We start from the raw sequence: 22,136 nt of genomic DNA on the forward strand, positions 1-22,136 counted from the left end.
GACATCAGCCCGGCCGCTCCTTCCCAGCAGAGCCGTTCTGCAGCGGCGCGGGGCGGGCAGGGGATGGGTGCCAGCCGGCGCCCGCGGGTCCGCCCGGCGCTCAGCCCCGCCATGGGGCAGCCGCGCCGGCGCTGAGCGATGCGCCGGGCACCAGGAGGGCAGGAGCCAGCCCTGGCCAGGCAGAGCTGAGCCAAGGTAAGCGCCGGCACGGGCAGAGCGGGGCCCTGGACCTCCTCCTCCTCTCCCCACCAGCCGCTGCCTCGGCCATTAACCCCAGCCCCGGCGTTATCCATCTTGGCGTTATCTCTGCCGGCAGACAGCGGGGCTGGGTGCGCACCCAGCACGCCTGCTCTTGGCCAGCCAGGAGCGAGATAAGGGGTCGAGAGCGGGCAGGTGAGGGGCACAGGGACATCGGGGGACAGCGGGGGATGGCCTGGCTGGGGCAGCATCGCCGCGGGGCTGGATGGGGTTGGTGGGGTGTTCCTCATTCTCTGGAGAACAGGAGAGTTGCTTTGGCCAGACCGTGCTCTTTCGTAAAATCCAAGCAGTTTCCCATGGAGAATTACTTTGCACAAGGGAGAAAAACATCATTTTAGGGAATTTCTCATTTCAGCCTTTCATTTCTCCTCTCTTGTTGACATCATTTGTGTTTTTATTTACATCTCCTCATGACAAGTCATCTGTAACTCTGCGCAGTGTACCATGAGTTGGCATGATATGACATAACACAAGAGCTGAGATAGCCTACTCCTATTTTAGTTTGGAGGATATTTTAAACTTCATGTTATCCAGGAAATTTCTGAAATATTTGTCTTCATTCCAAGCCAGAATGAAAACAATTTTTGAAATGTTGGAAGTTCCCGTGAAACAAGTAGCAAGAGCTTCCAGCTCAGCCGTCGTGTGCGACAGGGCGGCCGGCGGGGAGGCCCCAGCCCTGTGTGCAGGCAGCGGGCAACGGGCAGCAAGGAACGGGCAATGGGCAGCAGGGAACGGGCAACGGGCAGCAGGGAATGGGCAACGAGCAGCAGGGAACGGGCAATGGGCAGCAGGGAATGGGCAGCAGGGAACGGGCAACAGGCAGGAGGGAACGGGCAACAGGCAGCAGGGAACGGGCAACATGCAGCAGGGAACAGGCATCAGGGAATGGGCAGTGGGCAGCAAGGAATGGGCAGCAGGGAACGGGCAGTGGGCAGCACGCCTCTCCCCATGCCTGCCACAGCCTGGCATGCATTTGCTTTGCAGCATCACAAGTGCCATCGTGTATTGGGGTGGGCGGTTAATGGGAGGGGAGGCTGAAGGACAGGCACGGCGAGAGCATCTGGCACGTCCCTGTGGCCACAGGCAGCAGCAGGCACAGGGACGGCGCCGGCTTGGGCCCGGCACTGCCATAACATCCCAGCATCGTCCAGGCACGGAGCTGGGACGGGGAGCAGGACATGCGGCGGTGTCAGCTGAGGGCAGTGGGGACAGGCAGCAGGGCTCTGCCCCGCAGCTCTGGCCCTGGCGCTGCATCTGAGGCACTGCGGGACAGGCAGCGCCGGCGGGGACCGCGGGAAGCCAGGGTGCCTGCGTCTGCGTGGCTGGGTGGAAAGGGCTGCCAGGTTCCCAAAGTATTTGTCTTTCCTTCTGTGCCGAGACGCTCAGTCCTCAGAGCTTTGTTTTGTGTACTCTGGGAACTGACAATTTGTAAAGACATGCTGCTGGGCTAATCCTCCGTCAGCTCCCGGAGCAGAGACCAGCTGGGCTCTGGCAGCTCTCTCCCTTCTCCCACTTCGGTCTGCTGAAATAGCGAGTGTCTCCGTAACCAGTAGCTTACAGGTTTTGACTTATACGCAAAGCAGAGCCGCAGCTTTCTGCAGTCGGCAGCTGGGACTGCACAGGCACGTCGTCCTCCCATGCCAGCACAACGACCTGCCGGGAGGGCACGTGGGCTGTGCCAACAAGGTGCCAACACCGCGCCGAGTGCTGGGGGCCATGCCAGCCTCGGTGGTGAAATCATCTTGGCTCTCTCCTGGCTTTGGAGCCGTTGTTATGCCCTGGAGATGCTCTTAGGGAAGGGAGCTCTTTCCATGGCGCGGTTTGCTGTGGCTCTGATCCATGAGCTAATGCATCAGGGAAGCAATAAAATTAGACTCTAAAAAAAGGTACCTTCCTCTTTGTGCGCAGGAAACCTCATACGCTTGCAAAGAGCTTTAAACAGAGAGCACAGTAGCACCGTGAGCCTTGGGGCGAGTTAAAGACCACGGTGCTGTCTCCTCTGCTGAGCCGCAGCGTGCTGGCTGGGCGAGCAGTGGCTCCAGCGCCGCACTGGACAAGCACTGGGGAGGCCGTTAGGAATGGGGACACACTCGCGCGGCTTCGCTCAAAGCAGGCTGGGGTGAACAGGGGGATCTCTGGTGCGCTGAGGTCTCTCGGGGCCAGGAGTCAGTGTGTAGGTAGGTGCTGGTCGGGGTCAGAGCGCGGATCGTTCCCATCGGTTGGCAGGGAGTGACTGTGCGGCTGGACCCCCTGGGCGCTAATCCCGGGTCTGCCGAGGCCAGAGGTGGCTCAGGGACATCCCCGGCGAGGCAGCTCCGCAGCGCGAGGGGCAGGGCTGCCCGGGCACGGCAGGAGCCAGGCGGCCGTCGCGGGATCATCCCACAGCCCCCCGTGGGCCGGCACCGGTGCCATTGCTCTGCGTGTAAAGGGCCTGTGATTTTTAAGAAAACTCATTTTGAAGCTGACTGGAGCCTGTCAGAGCAAATTAGTTGCAGTTTCAGCTAGCCACTTGTTTCTGGTTTAACCCTGGGAAAGCAACTGGCCTACAAATGTTTACCTTATGAGGTAAACCATCAATATCCTTGAAACTTTGATTAAAAAAATACTGGATTAGAGCATCTTGTGGGTTTCATTCTTTTTTTTCCCTGATTCATTTCACAATATGCCAGAAGAATGGCTTGAGTTAGGGCTTTGGCAGGGGCTTTTATCATGATGGATATAGTGGAGGATAGAAAAGAAATTTGGTTATCAGAGGATGCCAGAACTCAACTTCCTAGCACATACATTTAATAATGCGAAAGTTCTCCTTTAAAGGTCTCCTTAGAACAAATCCTAGTCATCACAAAATCCACGGAGATAAATTAAATTACATTTTAATAGTGGAGAACTCATTCCTAGGCCGGGTGCAACAGTGAAAGTATGTTCTCTCTTAGACAAAAGTAGCCCCATCTCCCATCAAAATCCTGAATGTTACCATATGAAAAACTTAATTGGAAGCGAAACCCCAAAGCTCCCAGGGCAGAGGCACTACGAGAGGCTGTCCAGGCTCTGGTAGCTCTCTTGCCGACATTGCAGTCACTGGAGCGTTACTATTCTCCCCCTTGTAAATGGAAAGAGGTACAAACGCTTCCCGTGCAGACAGAGACATTTAAAGTGGATGGTGTGTGTGCAATAAGTGCAGCAGCGTGGGGCGAGGTGGGGTGATGCTGTCAGGGCCAGCATCGCCTCGGGGTCCTGCATGATGAACAGTTGCGAAAACTGAGAGAAACGGGGGGAAAAAGGCAAAAAGAGAGAGGGAAGAGCTGCCGCAGCTCTTGTGTTCATCCCTCCCGTCGGGCCGTGGGCCCAGCGTGGGGCTGGGCCTTGCTCTTCTCCGTGTCTGTACAATTACCAAAGTCCCTCGGCAGAATTAGCTCCTTGCAGAGCACTGCATTCAATTAATTATATAGTTTAAAACACAATACGTAGGCATAGCCCATCCGCACCAGCAAAGCTTTTGGCTCCGCTGGAAATCGGCGAGAGCCGCGGTGCAGCGGAGGCGGCCGTGCACCGGCCTCGCCGTGCTCCTTCGGCGCAGTCACGGGGGACAGGCTTTAATTGCAATTAACACAATTATAGGCGTACTGCAAATGCTTCAGGGAATGCAGTGGAGCAAGCACATTTCTACAGCTTTTGCTGCACAAGGATCCCCTCAACATATGTTTTCAGCTGCTTTATTTCTGCCGGGTTCAATGCAGTGATGTTCCTGTCTGACCCGCATGGCTCCGTCTCCAGGTGCCTGTGTCCCTTGTGAGTGGGGACACAGGGACAGGCACTATTCACCCTTCAGTGCTGCATTGGTACCACCCAGAGCACCAGCGTCAGTGCCACGGCCATTTGAGGGTCATGGAGAACCTCTGGTTGGTGTCTGTGGGGTTCCCAAATTACCCCAGGGCCCCAAAACCATCCGAGAGTCCCAGTGCCAGCCCAGCCGGCCATGGCTCCTTCTCTGCAGGTCACTGGCAGGGGGACTCAGGACTCCCAAGGCCACCAGCTCGTGTCCCCACGCAGCAAGGGGAGCCCACAGTAATTACAAGCTTCCTGCATGTCCTTCCTCTGGGGTTTTGTCACACATGATGTCTCACATCTGGGATTTGACCAGTTGGTGGGGATGGCAGTGCTATTTCCATGCCAAGCTGTAGCTTTTATACCCCTAGCCGTTTCAGGGCTTACAGCTATTGTGTGTTTTTTAATGTTGCAAGAATTTATATTGGGAAAAAAAGTGCCTTTTTTATTTTTTTTCTCTTTTCTCAATGCCTTGGGAAATGTCATCCAGCAGGAATGTTCCCAAGAGCTGCTCATGGCCGAGAGGAGGATGGGTATGCCCAGCTCCCGTCCCTGTGCCCGGCCTCCCGGGACGGGCTCTTTGGGCTGTGGGTCCCCTGGGTGCTCCGTCCCTGCTCCCCAGCTCTGCCCCACGCTGCCGGGGAAGCGAGGCCAGCCCAGCCCCACGGCAGCACCCGCTCATGCCATGCCGCCGCTGGGCACAATGGCAGCAGAGGCAGAAGGGAGGCGGCAGGAGCCTGGAGAGGGACAAGCTGTTCGCTGAGCCACTCCTGCTGCAAAGGCTCTTGGTTTCGTGTCCCCTTGGCTGTGCCGGTGGCCTCTTCCACTTCCAGCTCTGGACAGAGTTACAAGAAACGCTGGGAGTCCCAGCCCTGTGGTGTGTCATCATTTAAACTTGTCTTTAATAGCGTCCCAAAGCAATTTACTTTTCCCGAACATCAAAACCCCCAGAGCGATACTGGGAGAGGCAGGGCTTCCCCTGCAGATCCCAGCGGCTCCAACAGCCCCTGCCCTGCCAGGCTGGCTGTCCCCTTACATGGTGGCCCACAGAACAGACCCTGCTTCGGCCCAAGTGAGAGTGTGATGTGCTTTGGGAATGGATTAGCTCTGTGCAATGGATCGGGGCTTTGTTGAATGACTGGACTGAGCTCAGGGGGGTTTTGAGGGCAAGGGGAGGCAGAACTGAGACACACTGGGCAGGCAGCGAAGGCAGATCTTCCCCGTGAAAATACAAGTGAGGTTTATATCAATTGCCCCACTGCCTTTTTCCAGGCTCAGCGTCGCGTCACAGACCATTTCCACAGCGCTCATTATGGGACAGAAAAGGCTGCAGGCAAACGTCTCTGCGTTCGCCAGTGGTTTTGCTGCGACTGACCTCAAAGGGCTCTGTCGTATGTGTGGGGAAGGGAGGGCAGAGAGGAGCTGAGCTGATGAAGAGCTGAGTTGTCTGAGAAAGGTGCTTGCAAACCCGCCTGCTGTTGGGCTTTTACACAGTGGGGAACTGATAAACTCAGAGAGAGCCAGCAGAGGGTAACTCCTGGGGCCATCCGTGGGGCAAGGCATAGGGTATGGCCTGATGACTACACACCTCAAAAATCCAGCCCCAGGAGCTGGTACCAAGGGGAAAAAAATAAAGAGAAGAAAGAAACAGTGAGGAAATGCCAGGCTGCATCTCCTGCCAGGATCCGGAGCGGTCCACCACCCTCCTGCGTGCCTGGGGATGCCGGGGGATGCAGGTGGAGCAGCCCCTCAGTGGGACCCCCGTGCGCAGGGTGACCCCCATCCCACCAGCACTGCCCTCCTCCCCAGCCTCAAGAGTTTTGCAGAGGAAATTTTATAGGGAAAAATGTAGCAGCTCCTGCCTCTACAAACACAGTGCGCTGTTGTCCTTGCCAGAGCTCAGTGCTGGTTTGCCTCAAGGAATCTGTGAGATCCATCCTGCTGTGATCTGTAACAATATTGGGATTAAATTAGCTTCCCTGAGCTGCCGAGGGGTCAGCGTGTGAGGCCCCCTGGTTAATCCAGCAGGCCAAAGAGAACAGAAGCCTCCCTGCATTGGGAAAGGAAAACAACGGGGTCTGTTTGCAATCCATGGAGCTAATTCAAACAGCATTCCTCAAACAACAGGGGAAAAAGGCCTTCGAAGCGAATGAAAAAGGAGCATTTCCCAACATGCGCATAACATCGCTCCTTGGAAAGAGGCGAAATGTCCAGCCTGCACAGGGCACGGTGTCAGAAAGCACTGCAGGCATGAAAGAGAGATCCTGAAAAGCAGGGTAGCACTCCAGGGCGCACACGTCCGCCCTCGGACGCTACAGCCCTGCCCGGTGAGCACAAAAGCAGCCGGTCCTGCCAGAGCCCTCCAGACCGGTGCTGGGGCGCAGGGGGCACTGGCACGCTGCCCGTGCCGCGACTGGGCTGGCACAGCGCACACGGACCTTGCTCTTCCTTCACCCACAAAGAGTGTTACACAGAAGTGGTTTTCATGGCTTTGCAGCTCACAGCTGCTCAGCACCAAACCAGGGTGGCTGCACAGGGACACCCCTGGATGGAGACGTGATTCCAGCAAGAGCCATTGCTGGGCTGCCAATGCCGTCCCTTCCGAGCGAGGCCACCGAGCAGCGCTGCCTGGAGGCCCAGGCTTGTCTGCTCTGCCCGGGAAGAAGCGGCATGCCCAGGTGAGCCCACCAGAGTCAGCTCCCCTTGCCCTCACTCCATGTCTCCCCATGGAAGCGTGATCCCCCGTGCCCCCAGGCCTGACCCCCCAGCTCCGCTTGTGCAGCCTGTGTCAGGAACTTGATAGTTGTCTTTGCAACCAGAGCAGTTGTTTATGCAATAAGTTAGGCACTTGGGATAACTGTATTACCGGGGACTGGGGACTGCAGGTGTTCAGATATTATTAAAAACAATTGCCTGGGCCATCAATCATTCTGCAGGAGATAAGCCTTCTGAGAAGCAAACCTCTGTGTCGAAGCAGGGTGCGCAGGTTGGGGCTAGGAGCGTCAGAGACAGCTTCAGGACGTTCTTGCTTTCCTTCTGCTTTCTCGGCCAGCGTCATTCTTACTTTTTGCTTATGCTGAGATATTATCAAAGGCTGATGAGGCACCAGGGATGAGTAATCCACCCTCTGTGTCAGCCAACAGCTTGCAGGCGCTGATACCTGCCCCTGCACACAGGGTTAACGTGGCAGGCGCAGAGCCCTGGTCTGACAGAAGCTGCGGTGCTGAGTGCTGGAGCTGCAGGGTGCAGACCCACCGCGGCTGCGCCCAGAGGCTCAGGAACCAGCTCATCTCGTCCCCGTGGTCCCCAGGCAGGGCAGGATGGGTGACGGTCCCGGCAGCGAGGCTGGGGCCACAGCTGCCGCTGGCCCCGGCTGCCGGGCACCTGCTCGGCCGGGACGGCTGTGGGCAGCAGGGAAAGCCTCCCAAGTCAGCAGCTCTGCTTTCAATCTGGAGCCGCTTGGTGCTTTTTACCCCGCTAAAATGTGGAATTTCTTGTCCTTTTGTATGAGAGAGGAACAGCCTGTTTAGGATTAATTTAGGATCAGCCTCAACAGCCATTAACTAAAGAAAAACAAAATGGTAAATTAGCTGCCTGTCAGAAGGGGAAGAGATGTGGGACTTGATGCTGGATTTATTGTGGAGGGTGTTAAGGCCAGATTTAGTGTGATTTACTGTCCTCTGTAATGATACCTTCTAACATGAGGAGCTGGCACGCTCGCCTCCTTTGCCTTCAGTCGAATACGCTGCTCTGTTCGCTCATCACTGACGTGTCCGGTAGCCCTGTTCTTGCAGCCAGGTTTGTCAGCATTTCCATTATAGACCTCTGTCTTTGGGGCTTATTGCTCAGTTATAAACATTTGCTCCAGACTGAAACTTGATCTACAACTGTCAACTGGAGTTGCAGTGCTCTGAGAGAGGTTAGAAAAATGAGGTTCAGCTATTCAATGTGAGCATAAAATACAATATCTTCTGTTTGTAAGATTTTTTACTCTTACGGTCAGCGAAGTGACTTTGTACCAGAGCAATATTCGATGGTACTTCATAATTTCCTAGAATAGGAAAAAACCTCCAAATATACACAGAAACGGTCTTTAATATGGACACTCACAACAGTGACCACTTTGTACCTGCGCAATATTCAAAACACATTCATTAGCGCTCCTGCGAGATAGTGATGCTCTCAGAAGATATAATATACAAGTATGAAACTCAGGACAGTTATCAAGGTGCCAAAGATCCATCTTCAGCGCGGTATCCAAGGGGACCTGCCCTGGTCCCAGCAAAGGACCTGGGGGGTTTGGGAGCCACCACAGGGCTTGTAACAACCTCTGGAGGAGCCTGTGTCCCCCAGCTTCCAGTTCCGAGCCCTGTGAGCTCGGGGAGGGTTGAGGGAAGACAATGCTGCTCCTCCTCGCCTCAAGACTTGTGCTAAGCACTGCAGGCTGACTCACCCTGCTTGGCACGGGCGTCTCACCCGTCAGCATGTTGTCCTGCGCTGTCCCTAGGAACACTTGGAAGCTAAGACAGAATTTTACTCATTACAGAAGAATTATGGCATCTGCTTGAGTGGATCTTACACCTAAAATAAATACTGGAAGTGTTCAGATGGTCGGAGAGTTGAGCTGTAAAAGGGGGAAGGTAAAGCTGAAGCATTCAGTGCATTTCCTTCAGCAGCTCCCTGACTCCTGCCCAGTGCAGGTCACTGGCTTGGGCTCTAAGGAGACTGACTACCTTGTGTTATGGCCAAATAACTTTCATGTAGAGAGTTTAGAAGACATTGCCATTGATCTTTGCAGCGACCCTCAAAAAACACAGCCTGCAAATTCCCTTCAGCCAGAGAAAGCCAGTGGCAGTTGGACGAGGAAAGCGTCAGAGAGGGCACACGGCTCTGCCAGCCGCTCGGGAAGCCAGCAGGCACCGATTGCTGTTCCGCACACTGCGGGGTCCAGCACGGCTCCACGGCCACGTGCCGGGAGCAGCAGGTCCCCACCGGACCCGGGTGTAGGGCCAGCGGAGGGGACAGGGCTCCCCGGCGCTCTCCTGGGGACAGGCAGGCGCACGGTGGGTCAGGGAAGGCGCCCGAGCCCCCGTGTTCCCTGCGCCCGCAGGAACGGGGTCTGTCCCAGGAGAGCTCCAGGACCATGCGGGGGTGACGGAGGGCAGGTGTCCCCGCACAGCCCACCGCAGCCATGCCGTTTTCCCCAGTGCCAGCGTTTGCTCCCGCTGCACAGCCAGGGATCGAAAAATAACCCGGCGTTCGAGCTCTTTGCCTTAGTGCCTTCCCCCTCCCAGAGGATCATAAGCTGCTTTTAATATTTGACATGTTTATTAACAGATGCAGTTGTGACAGCTGATGACTTCATATGCCAGTTACCACTGAAATGTTAGTAATAACTCGGAATTAACTGTCATAAATAAAAAAGACTGCAAAGACAACTGGATGGTGTGTCACTCTGCCGTAATTTACTGAGACCCTGTTGGCTCTGGATGCAACGCTGGAAGGTCCTTTGTGCAGCTCCAGTCCGGGTTTTGCAACAGTCACAATATTTTGGCTGGATATTGTCTTAGGAGGTGGTACTAGTGGGGTGGAATTCCCTCATGCAGGAGTTTGCACTAAATGCCTTTACAAAGCTGGATACTCTGGTAATAATAATAATAAAAAGCCCCTACCCGGTGGATGGGGATGGAGTCTACGGCATTGAGACCAGGATTTATTAACGTGCAAATTGCTCTGATATGATCACATACTTTCTGCTTTGCATACGCAGGGAGCAGCGTGGGCTGATGGAGTATGAACTAGCCTGGGAGATCTTTACGAGCTGAAATCCTGCACATCACAGAAGGGGTTGTTTCTCTGCGCAAAACCCGGGAAGCTGTTAGAAACCTGCTTCAAAAAAACAAGTGAACGAAATACCCAGAGCCAAACGCACCAGACTTCTCCATGAACTCGCCATGAATATATTTTTCATTTTTTTTGACAGAAATGTGCGTGTAACTTTCTCTGGAGGCACCGAGGATTTTTGTAGTTGGTCTTGTAGTGTTTTAAAGCTGAGAAACCAGTAGAGTCTTTTCAGCAGTGATGAGGGAGTGACAAGTCAGAGGTAAGGGTTTCAGAATGCATGTTTGTTTAGATGAAGCTTTTGCAATGTGGGCTGCTAATGAGGAACGCAAGCCTTGTCAGCATCCGACTTGCGGGTTTGCCTTGTGCAATGTGGATAATGAGTTCAGACAATGAAAGCTGTGAGAAATCGCAGCGCGATCTGTTGGGATCCCCGTCTCCCCCACCCCAAGGTGTGTGGGGCTGTGCAGGGAAGCTGGGCTGCTGCGCGCTGCCCCAGCCACTGTCTTACCTTCCCACACCCGGGAAGGGGATGCGGAGACTTAGTCGCAATATTGATCGGTTCGCTGGAGCTCGTTGCTGATACTGGACCAGCGCCGGGGTCCTGGCGGCTGCGGTGCAGAGGCTGAGAGCTGCGCCGTGGCTGCAGTGCCCTGCCTGCTCCCCACCGACTCCAGGGACAGCAGTGTGCTGAGCAATGAGGGGACCAGGCAGTTAAGCAGGTGCTGTCTCAATATCGTGGTGGTCTCGCCTAACTCAGCCTCCTGCAGAGGACGGCAGCCATGGGGGCACAGCAGGCACCTGGTGGGTGCGGGGTAAGTATGTTCTCCCTGGGTTTTCAGATGGGGGATCAGTGGGGAAATGGTTAACAGCAACCACGGTAATAATTAGACGCCTGTGATAACAGCCCGTGCTGATGTACAGGGGAAGCGCTGCTGGATCTGGGTGCTGGGCTGCCAGCCCGCGGGCTGGCGAGGGCGCAGGGCTGGTGGTAGTGAGGGACGTTTCCACCTCCATCCTCCCGGTCCCCCGTGCCAGCTGAGCTGGGGAGCTGCGAGACGCGGGCTCAAGGGACTGGGGAATGGTGACCCCTGGACTGCTGGGGTTTCTTGTAGGTTCAGGTGTGTGCGTTCCCTTGGAGATGGATGAGGGGGTGTTCAGGTGATGCAGTTTGGGTTTGAAGGGGTGTCTTATAATAAAATGAATTAAAATAGGATAATACCGACAGAAGCAAAGGTTGCACGGCATGACAGCCATGGAGCCTTTGCTCTCCTGCACAGAGGTTGGTGGGTACCAGTGCAAAAAATCCTGTTACTCGCAAGTCCATGGATGTGGGGCAGGGCTTACCGTGCTGTTTGTGGCCGTCAGCTTTATGCTGAGATCCTGCCGGGACCCAGCACTTGCAGTAAAACATCTGCCTGGAGTGTTCTCCAGTTTGAATGATTTTGTCCAAAGTCCACCTGCGACCCTGAAGCAGATGAGCTCCTGACTGCCCCATCACCCATCCCTGCCATGGGGCCGGGGCCGTGGAGGCTGGGAGGGAGGGTGGCAGCCATACGGCGGGCCTGGGAACGCTGCGACATGCCTGGAAACCACCCTGGAAAAAGGGCTGGTTTCAGCTGGATTAGCTCCCCAGCCCCGGCGCTGCGAGAGCAGCAGCTCCACCCTGAGGGACGCGGGCCGGGGTGCAGCAGCACCCGCACCAGGGTGCAGGGGCATGGGGGTGACCCCTGAGCACAGCCCAAATGAGCCGGCCATGCCAGCGTGTGCAGGTAGTGGCAGAGCAGAGTGTAAACCCCACATTTCCATCACCCAGGCTAGGCTTAGGCAGGCAGAGTGCTTCTCTGCTGCGCTGCTGCCGTGAGGCTGCAGTGAACACTAGAGCTGGGGCCAGGTCAGCCCCCCCAGCCTGTCGGGATGGACCCGCAGGGGGACAGTGGGGACACACAGGTAAGAGAGGTAGGGATGACTTCCCTGGGGCTGTGCAAGGGTGACTTGTCACCTCCCGAGGATGGACATGCCCATCTTTGCCTGAGCCCCTGGCAGACGCAGACACAGCCTTCAGCCGTGCCCACCAGCAACAGCCTCCAAGCGCCATCCCCTGGGACTGTGGCTTCCCCACATGCCCTGTGCAGCGGGTGGCATGGGCTGCTGCAGGATGTCCCCGTTGCAAACCACGCGAGCTCTGCAGGGCTCTCTGCTGTGCCCCCCTGTCCTGGGGTGCAGGTTGCTATAACCCCTCAAAACCGCAGAACTTTCGTCCCTGACTGACATTCAGTGAGTCATGGGACCATAGAAGGCTCCAAGCTACGTGACGTTTTACATAATAGAAATAGGTTTGATTCTTCAGCGACTACAGCTAATTCCAAGGGCAGTTTCTGGTGTGCGGTACCGGAGCTGTGTGTGCTGGGATGGCTCTGGTGCAGCTTCAGACGCTGCTCTGGGTTTGGGAGAAGCAGCGCACCCCAGGCTGCAGCCTGCTACCCAGCTTCTCTGCTTCCCTTTGCTCCCACCCAACATGCCACCCCCTGCGCAAGTGAGGAGAGCAATGGAAATACCCCAGTAAAAAACTTCCTGATGTTTTACAATGCTGGAGCACAAGCGCTCCCGGAGCGGCGCCTGTGGCACTGCTAATCGCAGCGTTACTCGGAGCAGCTGCTGTGCTGGGCACCACGCAGGGAGGGCACGGAGCTGGTGCTGAGTGGGGCTGGTGCTGGTGGGGGGGCCCGTGCTGCTGCGGCACGGCCCCGGAGCGACTCCCCGCAGGCAGGAGCCTCTTCTCGGCTCTTCCCCATGAGCGGGTCACAGCACGGCTCTGCAGATCCGGGGAATGCAGTGCAGAAGCTGGTGGAAGGAGTCAGACCTCAACAATGCTGCGGAGAACTCTGCTGCCAGATTGGGTTTTATTATTTTATTTTTTCAGTGAAGTTTATGGGTTAGGGATTTTGGCACTCGGATAGAATATCAAATGAAGACCTTCTGGTTCGGAAATTTGACTTAATGCAGCCTTCTTTTATTGCTTCAAGGATTAGGCAGAACAAAGTGGCTCTGCATGTGCATGGGCAGAGATGTTTGCTGCTGGAGTCACATGAGACACCCCGTGGCAGCTGCGACGACCCAGCCATACGTGGGACCTTCTTCCACGGAGGCTTTCACAGCGCTCTCATGTAGCATTAGCACTGTTTCTGTCTTGCCGATAGCAAAACCCCCCTGAGAAAGACAGCAAGAGACTTTCCCAAAGAGAATGAGGGCCCTCAACCCCAATACTTGAGGCATGGTGCCGTGGGGCTGGCAGGGGAGGCAGGAGCTTTGCCCGTGGGGTCACCCGGCGCAGGGCACGGGGTTCAGGGAGCAGCAGCACTGTGGGCACGTCTTTGTGTGCCTGTAAAATAGGAGTAACGGTGCCACAGGGCTGAGAGAGCTGCCTGGGGCACCCGGGCAGACAGGTGTTTGGTGTCGCTGGTCCTGCAGGTTTGATTCTTCAGCTTGCGGTGCCAGGTTTGTGCCACAGCAGCCACGCAGCCGGCACTGAGCCGCCCTTCGGTGCTCGCTCTTTGCTGAGGCCGGCTCTGGTGATGCTCCCTGAGCACGGCTGGACGAGGCTCCCGCCCCATGTGCCTGCAGGCACTCGCCTCCCCGTCTGGTTCCTGACACCCGTGTCTCCTGGGGACGATGTTCACTTGGGAGCTGGCTGGCCCCGCTCCCTCACCGGGCAGGGGAGCCGTGCCGCCACACCTGGGGCCGGAGTGCTGGATGTCTTGGGCGAGCGCTGCCTGCCGGAGAGTTTTGCCAAGGGAGGGCAAGGCATGCAGCAAGATAACGGCGTGTGTGGGCTCCTGCTTGTTTGAAAGATGCCTCTTCTCCTGCTGGCTATATCCCACCTGGTGCCGTTCAGCCGCACTGCAATAGCAGCTCAGCCACTCCTGGGATAGGGCTGGACTAGAGAGGGTGCAGGGGGCTCGTGGTGGCCACGAGGCCTCCTGATGCGGGGTGCAGGAGGCTGCGCCAGCATCCTACTGCTGCTCGACACTGGCCCGGTGAGCCCCTAAACAGACTCCCAAGGTGAAATTCAGTTTTTGTATCTAGTTCCAGGGCCTGGATCCCTAAATTCCCCTGCACATGTGACCATCAGCTACCTGACAGTTCCGGGGGTCCGTTCCTCCTGCTGCTGGAACCGGACTTTGTCCTGAGTCCAGCCCTCGCACAAGCATCTGGTCCTTCTCTCCCAGGCTCAGTAAACCTTTGGAGAGCCCGTTTACATTACGGATAGCCTGATACATTCAGCAAGAGGCAATATATCAGCAATTTAGTTATTGTGGATTAGGTCTTGAATATCCTGGGGATATAATGTTGGTCTTTCTCACCTTGTGTGTAGGAGGACTAATGGTAAATTATCTGGATGGTTTACATTTTCTGGTTTGTATTGGAGCTCCCAAGGACCAATTTATCCTGATTGAATTGCAAACAAGGCTTACTGTCATCTCAGATGCAGGGGCCAGGTCTCTCCATCAATTAATTCAGAGCAATTCAGGTTACCCCAAATTCTTCCTGTCAATGGGATAATGGCATAAATCCTACTAATGTTTAGACTGGAAATTGTTTGCAGCAACCTGAGCTTGACTGATAGCTGCAGCAGCAGAAAGAACTATAATTTGTGTCCTGAGGTGAGGGTGGGAAGAGCTGGAAGCCCGGCCCTTCTGCTGCAGCCGGTGCTGGTGGGCATGCCGCAGGCACCGTGCGCTTGCAGGGACATTTTGAGATGGTGACGGTGCCTTTTCAGCATCCAGGATGCCAGTAGCTTTTCTGTGCTGAGCGAGAGCTGTGGCCAGAGGCCCAGGCTCAATTTGGGCTAGAAAGCAATGAAACGAGGAGGAAAAGTGTGTGCTTGTCTGGTCTAGTCTGTGCTCACGGCCCCAAGGTTTTCCATGGCACTTCCCTGCCCTTGTGCTGAACAAGCCCTGAGGGATGGGGTATGTGGCGGCAGCACAAGCTTCACACTGGCTCTTGGCACGCTGGGGCTGTGTTTGCTGCCGAAGAACATCCCTGCTGCTGTCCCCACACCGAGGGGACTTTGCTAAACTGGGAGTGTTGTGTAAACACTGCAGGACGCAGAGCAGGTTCAGCATGTGCTTCCTGTGAATGCGTTTCACCTGCAAACCTGCTGTGATTAAAAACGAGGGGAAGCCGGATGGGGTGGCCGCAATGTGGTCCCTCCAGCACAGCTGGTGCTCAGCGCTAATCTGGGGAGAGTTTGGGCCGTGCTGCACTGACACTGCCACATGCAAACCAGCCAGCACCCCTGGGGTCCTCCGACTGAGCCATGCATTGCCATATCACACCGTGCATTGCCATACTGTGCCGTGCCATCTGTCTGGAGGGCGCCTCCTGGCCCAGCTGCCTGTGCCACAGGGGAGCCCTGCGCTGTGCCCAGGTCCCTGCACATCAGCGTGGTGTGGAGGGGGCTCGGGGCTGGGATCCCTCTGTACAGCTCTCTGATCCGGTAAACACTCCCAACAGCCCAGCTTAAGCACTTGACAGTGTTTATAAAGCTGCTTGCAGCAAACAGACTTGGAAGTGCAGAACAAGTTGGTGTTTACACAAGCGACTAATTATTTATTTGAAACTCCTGTGGATGAGCTGTGGGCTGTAACGACAAGCACATGGGGAGTGCTGTGCTCCTGCCCCAGCAGCTCGACGGAGCCGCAGCAGGGACAGGGGGGAAAGTTCAAAGCCATCAGGGCAGGAGGATGACGGCAGCATTTGATGGCCTTTGGGCCTCGCTGCCACATGTGAGCCAAAGCTGCCGTGAGGCGTCTGTGCTGGGACACATCTTGGTGTCAAGGAACAAGCTCCTACAAGGCCCAGCAGCACCTGGGTTACATCTGCAGCAGCAACTCAGGATGCTGCCAGCCCACTGTGCTGCCGTGGGCAGCCCTCTCTGGTCAGGTATTTTGTTGCTGTAGCCGTAACCAGCCTACAGCTGGGCTGGAACAGGGGAGCTACTCCAGCCAGTGGCCCCTTGGTGGGTCCCCCAGCCCATGTTGGGCATGGGGGAGCCGGCACCCTGGGGACCATGTCCATCCCGCAGGCAGCACACGGGCTGTGGCCGGGCTTCCTTCCAGCACCATCGCCACTGGCCATTTGGGGCATTGGTGATTGCACAGTGATTATAAAGGGATTAAAACCCTTTTCTGTTTCATTTGATTTCACAGGGTGAATGTTGTCGCCTTTATTCCCACACAACAGCAGCCAGTGGGGGGCTTTGCCAGCTGCAGAGGGACGAGCGTGACCCTGCCCGGCAGTGCCGGAGCTCTGGGTGCAGCCCGGAGGTGGCTGTTCCTGCACAGCAGCTCGGCAGGAGTGAGGCTCAGCGTCTCCTGGGCTGGCCGCACCCGCAGCCCTGCACCCTGGGCTGCCGTGGGCAATTTCCCACTGCTCTGGACTTTCTTTGCTCTCCAAGAAGTCCTTGCAGAGCAGCTGGTGTGTCACCCAGCCTGTCCTCCTGGCATAGCCATCTCATGGTCCTGTCCCACCACGCATGTTGGGCAACTCACAGCTGCTGCTTGGCGAGGGCAGAGTGGCACCAACAGCCGCGCTGGCTGCCCTACCCTGGGCAGCCCTGGCGGCGCAGGTCCCACGCTTGGTGCTGCCTCTGCCCACGCAGGCAGCGCTGACCCTTCCCAGCCGCTCCGGGGGAACGGGAGCTGGGAGGTTTGGAAATTCCCTCTGAGCAGAAACGCAGCGTTTTGGGCAGCTCACAGGACGATCCCGCCCCGTCCCCAGACAGCCCCGTTGCCAGCTTGAGACTGCAGGCTCGCTCTCTGCTCCTCCACCGGCCCCAGAGATGCCCACTTGATGGGAAACATCTTGTGCGCTTGGCATCCGCAGAGGCCATCTGCTATGTGAGGAGGGGCAGCCGAGGGGGACTGGCACCATTTTAAACAACTTGCAGCTATAACCGTGTGCAGCATCGGCAGATGGCAAAGCTGCGTTAGGCGTTCCGATATGTCTCACTGTTATTAAGCAATGCAGTGTCTCGGGGATGAGCTTGGAGGGAGATTCATTCTGCACCCCCTGTGTGCCGCTCCCCCGGTTCTCCCCATGATTTCCATGCTCTGCCGCCGCCATGCTGAGCCCAGCCGATATAGGAGCAATGTCGACTGGCGAGTTAATCTGTTCTCTTCTTCCTTTGCAGTTCCTGTGAGCACATTTGGAACCTGCCAGCAGCTAACGCTCGCTGCCGGAGCCCCAGATGGGACTAGAGCCCAGCTCCTGCGCTCCTCACGGGGATGAAGGTAGAGCCATGTTACCTGCTACCTAAGCTCGCTGTCGCTGCTGTAGTGTGTGGATATGGTCCCGTACCAGGCTTTGCGCACAGACTCTCAGCTCTGATCCAGCCCGAGACGTTCTAGCGGCAGCAGAGGGATCCCCAGCTGTGGATCGGCTCCTCCAACCACCCTGCCACGGAGGGGCCGCAGCGCTGGAGCGTTACTATGCAGCTTGGACTGTTTGTGGTGGTGGTTTTTCTAAGCTCAATGGATCTAACAGGCAGCAGCAAAGTGGTGAAGGGCAAGAGGCAAAGACGAAGTATGTATGAAACGCTTTTCTTCTCTACTTCTTCTTGCGATGCTTTGCGCGGATGGTGAATGTGTTTGCCAACACAGAGCGCTGGGCAGAGCCTGGGGTGACCCTCGGCACTCCCCAGGTCCCTGTCGCATGTGGAGATGTGCAGTGCCCTGTCCCATGGGACCTGCCGCAGCCTTGAGCCGCCGGCGATCACCTCGGCGGCTGTCCCCGCTAACCCCGCAGGCAGGGACAGGCAGGGACAGGAGGGCTGTGGGGGACCCGGGGTGCATGGGGGGTTTATTCTCCCTCCAGCCTGGCTGGCCCTCGGCCGGTCCCAGCCCGGGGCTCACACAGGGAAGCCGGGCTGAACCGGCACCAGAACAGCCCCATGGGTTGGCCGTCATTTCTGTACACTGGTTTTAGAACTGTTTTACATTAAAACTGCTTTAAATTAAATTATATTAAAATGATGTTGTATTAAAACTGGGGTTGCTGAGCCCTGTGAGAACAGTGAAAACTTGACGTTGTGGCTAATGCCATAAAGCGCAATTTCCCGCGAGGGCCAGGTTTATCCTTTGTTACGAACGTAGGGCACTGGGGCTCAGTGCTGCGGGATGGACAGGGCTGGATCCCTGGGGGTCCCGGCAAATGTCAAGGAGATCCCAGTCCAGACCCAGCAAACCTCCTGGCACCGGGTGCAGAGGGTCTGTGGGGCTGGGGACCCCTCTGCGTTCTGTGTCAGCGCCCGAGGCTGCGGCTGCTGCTGGTCCTGCAGACCCGGCGCTGGGGCTGCGATGGGGGAGCTGCTGGGGTCTCGGGTCACTGCGGAGGGGGAGGAAAGTTTTCTTACCTCTCAGTCTGGCATGTGAACACTGTGATGCTTTTGAAGTGTAGTAAACACAGTATTCAAAAGAACACTTTTTAAAATACACAGCTTTTCTATAAACAAGGACGCTGCTTGCATAATAAACTAATAAAAATAACCTGCATTCTAGCCTGCAAAGAATGCTATTGGTTTCAAAACAAGCAGCATTTTCTATGATAATTAAAAGCAGAAAACTCTCAAGACATGGGATTGAGTATTTTTCTTGGACTGAATTTAGGAGCTGAGGACACATCTCTATTTTGGGGGCAGTGAAACCTCCTGCACTGCCAGACACAGTCAACATGAGCGAGGTCAGAGTGAGATCTAGCTGGGGATGCAGCCGGGCTTGAGGTGCAGCACAGAATCAGTCAGAGGGTTTTGCTCCGGCACCGCACAGCTCCATCCCGGCTGTCCGGCAGCGTGCCCACAGCTCAGGGCATCGGGCACCGGGCTGTGCCGGGGCGGTGCCACGAGCCACGGTGAGGGTGTCAGTGCAGCGGGACCCCAGCCCTTGGAGTCACCCGTGATGTCGGTGTTGTGGGGCTGGGGATGGGGCATACAGAGCCCCAGGGCACAGCTGGGCACCAACCGCTGCCTCTCTTGCTCTTGCAGTCAGCACCGAGCTGAGCCAGGGCTGTGCCAGAGGCTGCGACCTGTGCTCCGAGTTCAACGGGTGCCTGAGATGTTCCCCCAAACTCTTCATCCTTCTGGAGAGGAATGATATCCGGCAAATTGGGATTTGCCTGCCATCTTGTCCACTGGGATACTTCGGCCTTCGTAACACAGACATGAACAAGTGCATCAGTGAGTATGGGGCAGGAGGGAGCGGGCAGAACGAGGGCAGTATGGAAGGGGAGAAGGCAGTGCCGATCAGGGCAGCCATCTCCCCAGGGAATAACCCCATCATTTGTGCTGGTGATGGCCAAGGCACCTCGAGTGCCCAGCCTGGGGCTGCGTCTTTCAGCCAGAGCACCAGAAAGAAACTGGACATGGAAAAATGCGATCACTTCCCTGGCAGCTTCACACAAACCACCCTCGTGGCCAGATTTCCATCTAACCCCATTCCTTCGCAGCCCGTACTGGAGCTGCAGCTGGAGCAGTGGATATGGGACTTTATTCTTTGCACTGTCCCCCTTTGGCTGACTGATCCTCAAGTTGAACACCAGCCCAAACCTTTTCCACCCTGCCCAATTCCAATCTGGCAGCAGCTGCTGTTGGCCGCAGGAGCCGCAGCACAGCAGCTCTGGCCTGTACCAGGGGACCGCACAGAAAACTGACTCTATCTGAGCAGCACAGCCAGGGCTGGCAGGACATTGACTTGCCCTGGCTGTTGGCAGAGCCCCTGGAGCCAGGAGCAAACGCCAGTTAGCAGTCACAAGCTTCCTGAGGCTTTTGCTCACCTCGGGTTACGTGACGGGTTTTTTTTGTGTGTTTTGTATTTCCCCAGAATGCAAAATTGAGAACTGTGAGTCCTGTTTCAGTCGAAACTTTTGCACAAAATGTAAGGAAGGTTTGTATTTGCACAAAGGGAGATGTTACGTCACATGCCCCGAAGGCTACTCCGCTGCCAATGGCACCATGGAGTGCAGCAGTCCTGGTAAGTGATGCTCGGGCACCTTCCACTGAGCTTTCTGTGTGTCTGTTGCGCGTGGTTGCATGTATTGCTACAGTTTGGCTTGGAAGATAAAATGAGCCCCTCAGAGATGGCAGCTCATCGAACCCGTGTCGGGTGGGTGACGGTACAGGCCAGACCCAGCCCTTCAGAGGGCAGAGCCCTCTGGGAAGCAGCTGAGATGGGGAGCAGCACCCCAGCCTTGCTGCTGCCTGTCTGGGCTGTGACTCAGAGTCTGTGCAGTGTGCCAAGCAAGGGGGTGCCCCGGAAACTGAGGAAGCTGCTGGGGAAACACACGTACCCGTCCAGCCCAAAGTAGGGGAGAGGTGTGCAAGGGCTCCAGGAATCCTGAGACAGCAATGGACAAACGAGAGTCACTGCTGGCCTCTCTTGTTATCTGGCAGCACAATGTGAAATGAGTGAGTGGGGGCCCTGGGGGCCCTGCTCCAAGAAGAGGAAGCTCTGTGGTTTCAAGAAGGGCAATGAGGAGCGAACGCGGCAGATTCTGCAGGCTCCCTCTGGAGACGTGTCCCTGTGTCCCGCCACCACGGAGCTGCGACGATGCACCGTGCAGAAGAACCAGTGCCCCGAAGGTGAGCAGGCATGGAATATCTCACCATCCCTCCCCAGCACCCTTTATTTGTCAGGCACAAGCATTCAGCCCATTGTCCAATATTACAAATGGGCTGCTCGTCTCACTCCCCCTCTGCAGTATGGGGAACACAATGTGACGGCAGCAAGAGACCCTGGGTGTAACCGGCACAGACCCCAGGGGTCATACCCAGCACGGCTGGTCGTGTGTCCCACGGGCTGTCAGATATTTTAGCTCCTTTCCTGGGCAGAAAGCAGCAAGGATCTGAGCAGCAAAGGTGCACACCTGTGCGCTGTGGTGGTGGGAGCCGTCTTCTTCTCCACCTGAGTGCTTAGGTCTGTGTTTTTCCCAGGAATGTGTCTTCAGGATGAACGGTGGTTTGGTCATCCTCTCATGGGATGGACAAGGATTGCAGCCGGGTTGAGTGTTTTGAGGGAAACCGGTTCTGAGCAGTAGCTAACACCGCAGGGATTAAAGAGCCGGGCATGGGGAGGCAGACACAGACGATCTGCTCCGCTGATGCACCCGGCAGCCTGCGTTAGCTAAGGGGCTTGGTATGCAGCCGCAGAGCAATGCAAGTGTTAACACTTCTGATGGAGACCGACAATTACACAGCTAAATCCAGATTTGCTCCTTCTTCCCTGTTTATACCTAGGCAAGAGCTTTCAATGCAAAGCGCAGCCTGGCAGACGGGTGGCTTGGGGGCACCCCTGCGCGGGGAGGGTGCAGGCCCTTGGGCCACCCCCAGCAGCAAAGGGCCATGGGCCAGCTCGTTCTGCTAGGGAGCCTCACCGTGCCCCTTTGCTTTCCTGCAGGGAAAAGGAAGAAAAAGGAAGAGCAAGGAAAGCAAGACAATGCGAATGGGAACAGAAATCGGAAAGACACCAAAGACGCTAAGTCTGGCACCAAGAGGAGGAAGAGCAAACAGAGAGGGGCCGTGGTCCCCGTGACGTCCGCCAGCCCTGCCCAGTAGCTGCCCCTTTTCGTCACCTGATGGCAAGACTTCATTGCTGCTATGTATATGAAAGCTTTAATGAACCAGAGCACTGCTACACAACACGTACACATGTCCAGAAAGACAGACATATACTCCCAGACCGACCCACAGACCCAATGGAAACCACATACACAATATTTAAGGAGGCTGCAGACGCGCGCGCTGCCCGGGAGCGCGGAAGGACGCTGCCGAGGAGCGGGACGGAGCGAAGCCCGGCTCCCTGGGGCTCGCGGGGACGCTGCGGGGAGCAGAGGTGCGGGGGGAGTCCGCCAAGGACCCAGACGCGAGACTTCATGACCAAAGGCCTCAACTCGAGACCGGCCCCAGCACTGGTGCAGCAAGCGGGACGAGACTGGACCCGCACGGCCGCTCTGCCCAACGGGGACCTGGACTCGCATAAAGGCAGCGGCCTCTTTCTCTTCTCCCCACCCTTTATTTTGTGTTTTAAGCTGTATGACTTTATCATTGCGAATACATGTTAAACGTTTGTGGTAAGAGGTCAGTGGTATCTGCCCTGAATCTGCTTCAAAGAGTTATTTCAAATTAAAAAAACAAAAAAAATAATCAAAATGACAACCAG

At 56.2% G+C, this 22,136-nt stretch overlaps 1 protein-coding gene across 10 annotated transcripts; it reads left to right on the forward strand.

Annotated features, from left to right (window-relative positions):
• Positions 1-17: 17 nt before the first annotated feature.
• Positions 18-22,136, forward strand: RSPO1 (R-spondin 1). Of its 10 annotated transcripts, none has more exons than XM_065041442.1 (7): positions 20-195; positions 9,854-10,186; positions 17,120-17,511; positions 18,968-19,159; positions 19,803-19,952; positions 20,372-20,560; positions 21,375-22,136. In XM_065041442.1, exons 3-7 carry the CDS (start codon positions 17,418-17,420, stop codon positions 21,530-21,532), a joined length of 783 nt encoding a protein of 260 aa, XP_064897514.1. In that variant the 5' UTR covers positions 20-195; positions 9,854-10,186; positions 17,120-17,417; the 3' UTR covers positions 21,533-22,136. The 10 variants fall into 10 exon arrangements, with proteins under 10 accessions (XP_064897518.1, XP_064897514.1, XP_064897515.1 ...); XM_021297468.2 differs by lacking the exon at positions 20-195 and adding an exon at positions 9,625-9,728; XM_065041445.1 differs by lacking the exon at positions 20-195 and adding an exon at positions 9,625-9,728 and having other exon boundaries at positions 17,120-17,219.

The sequence above is a fragment of the Columba livia genome, chromosome 26 (assembly GCF_036013475.1).
Source record: "Columba livia isolate bColLiv1 breed racing homer chromosome 26, bColLiv1.pat.W.v2, whole genome shotgun sequence".
In the NCBI taxonomy this organism is placed as follows: Eukaryota; Metazoa; Chordata; class Aves; order Columbiformes; family Columbidae; genus Columba; species Columba livia.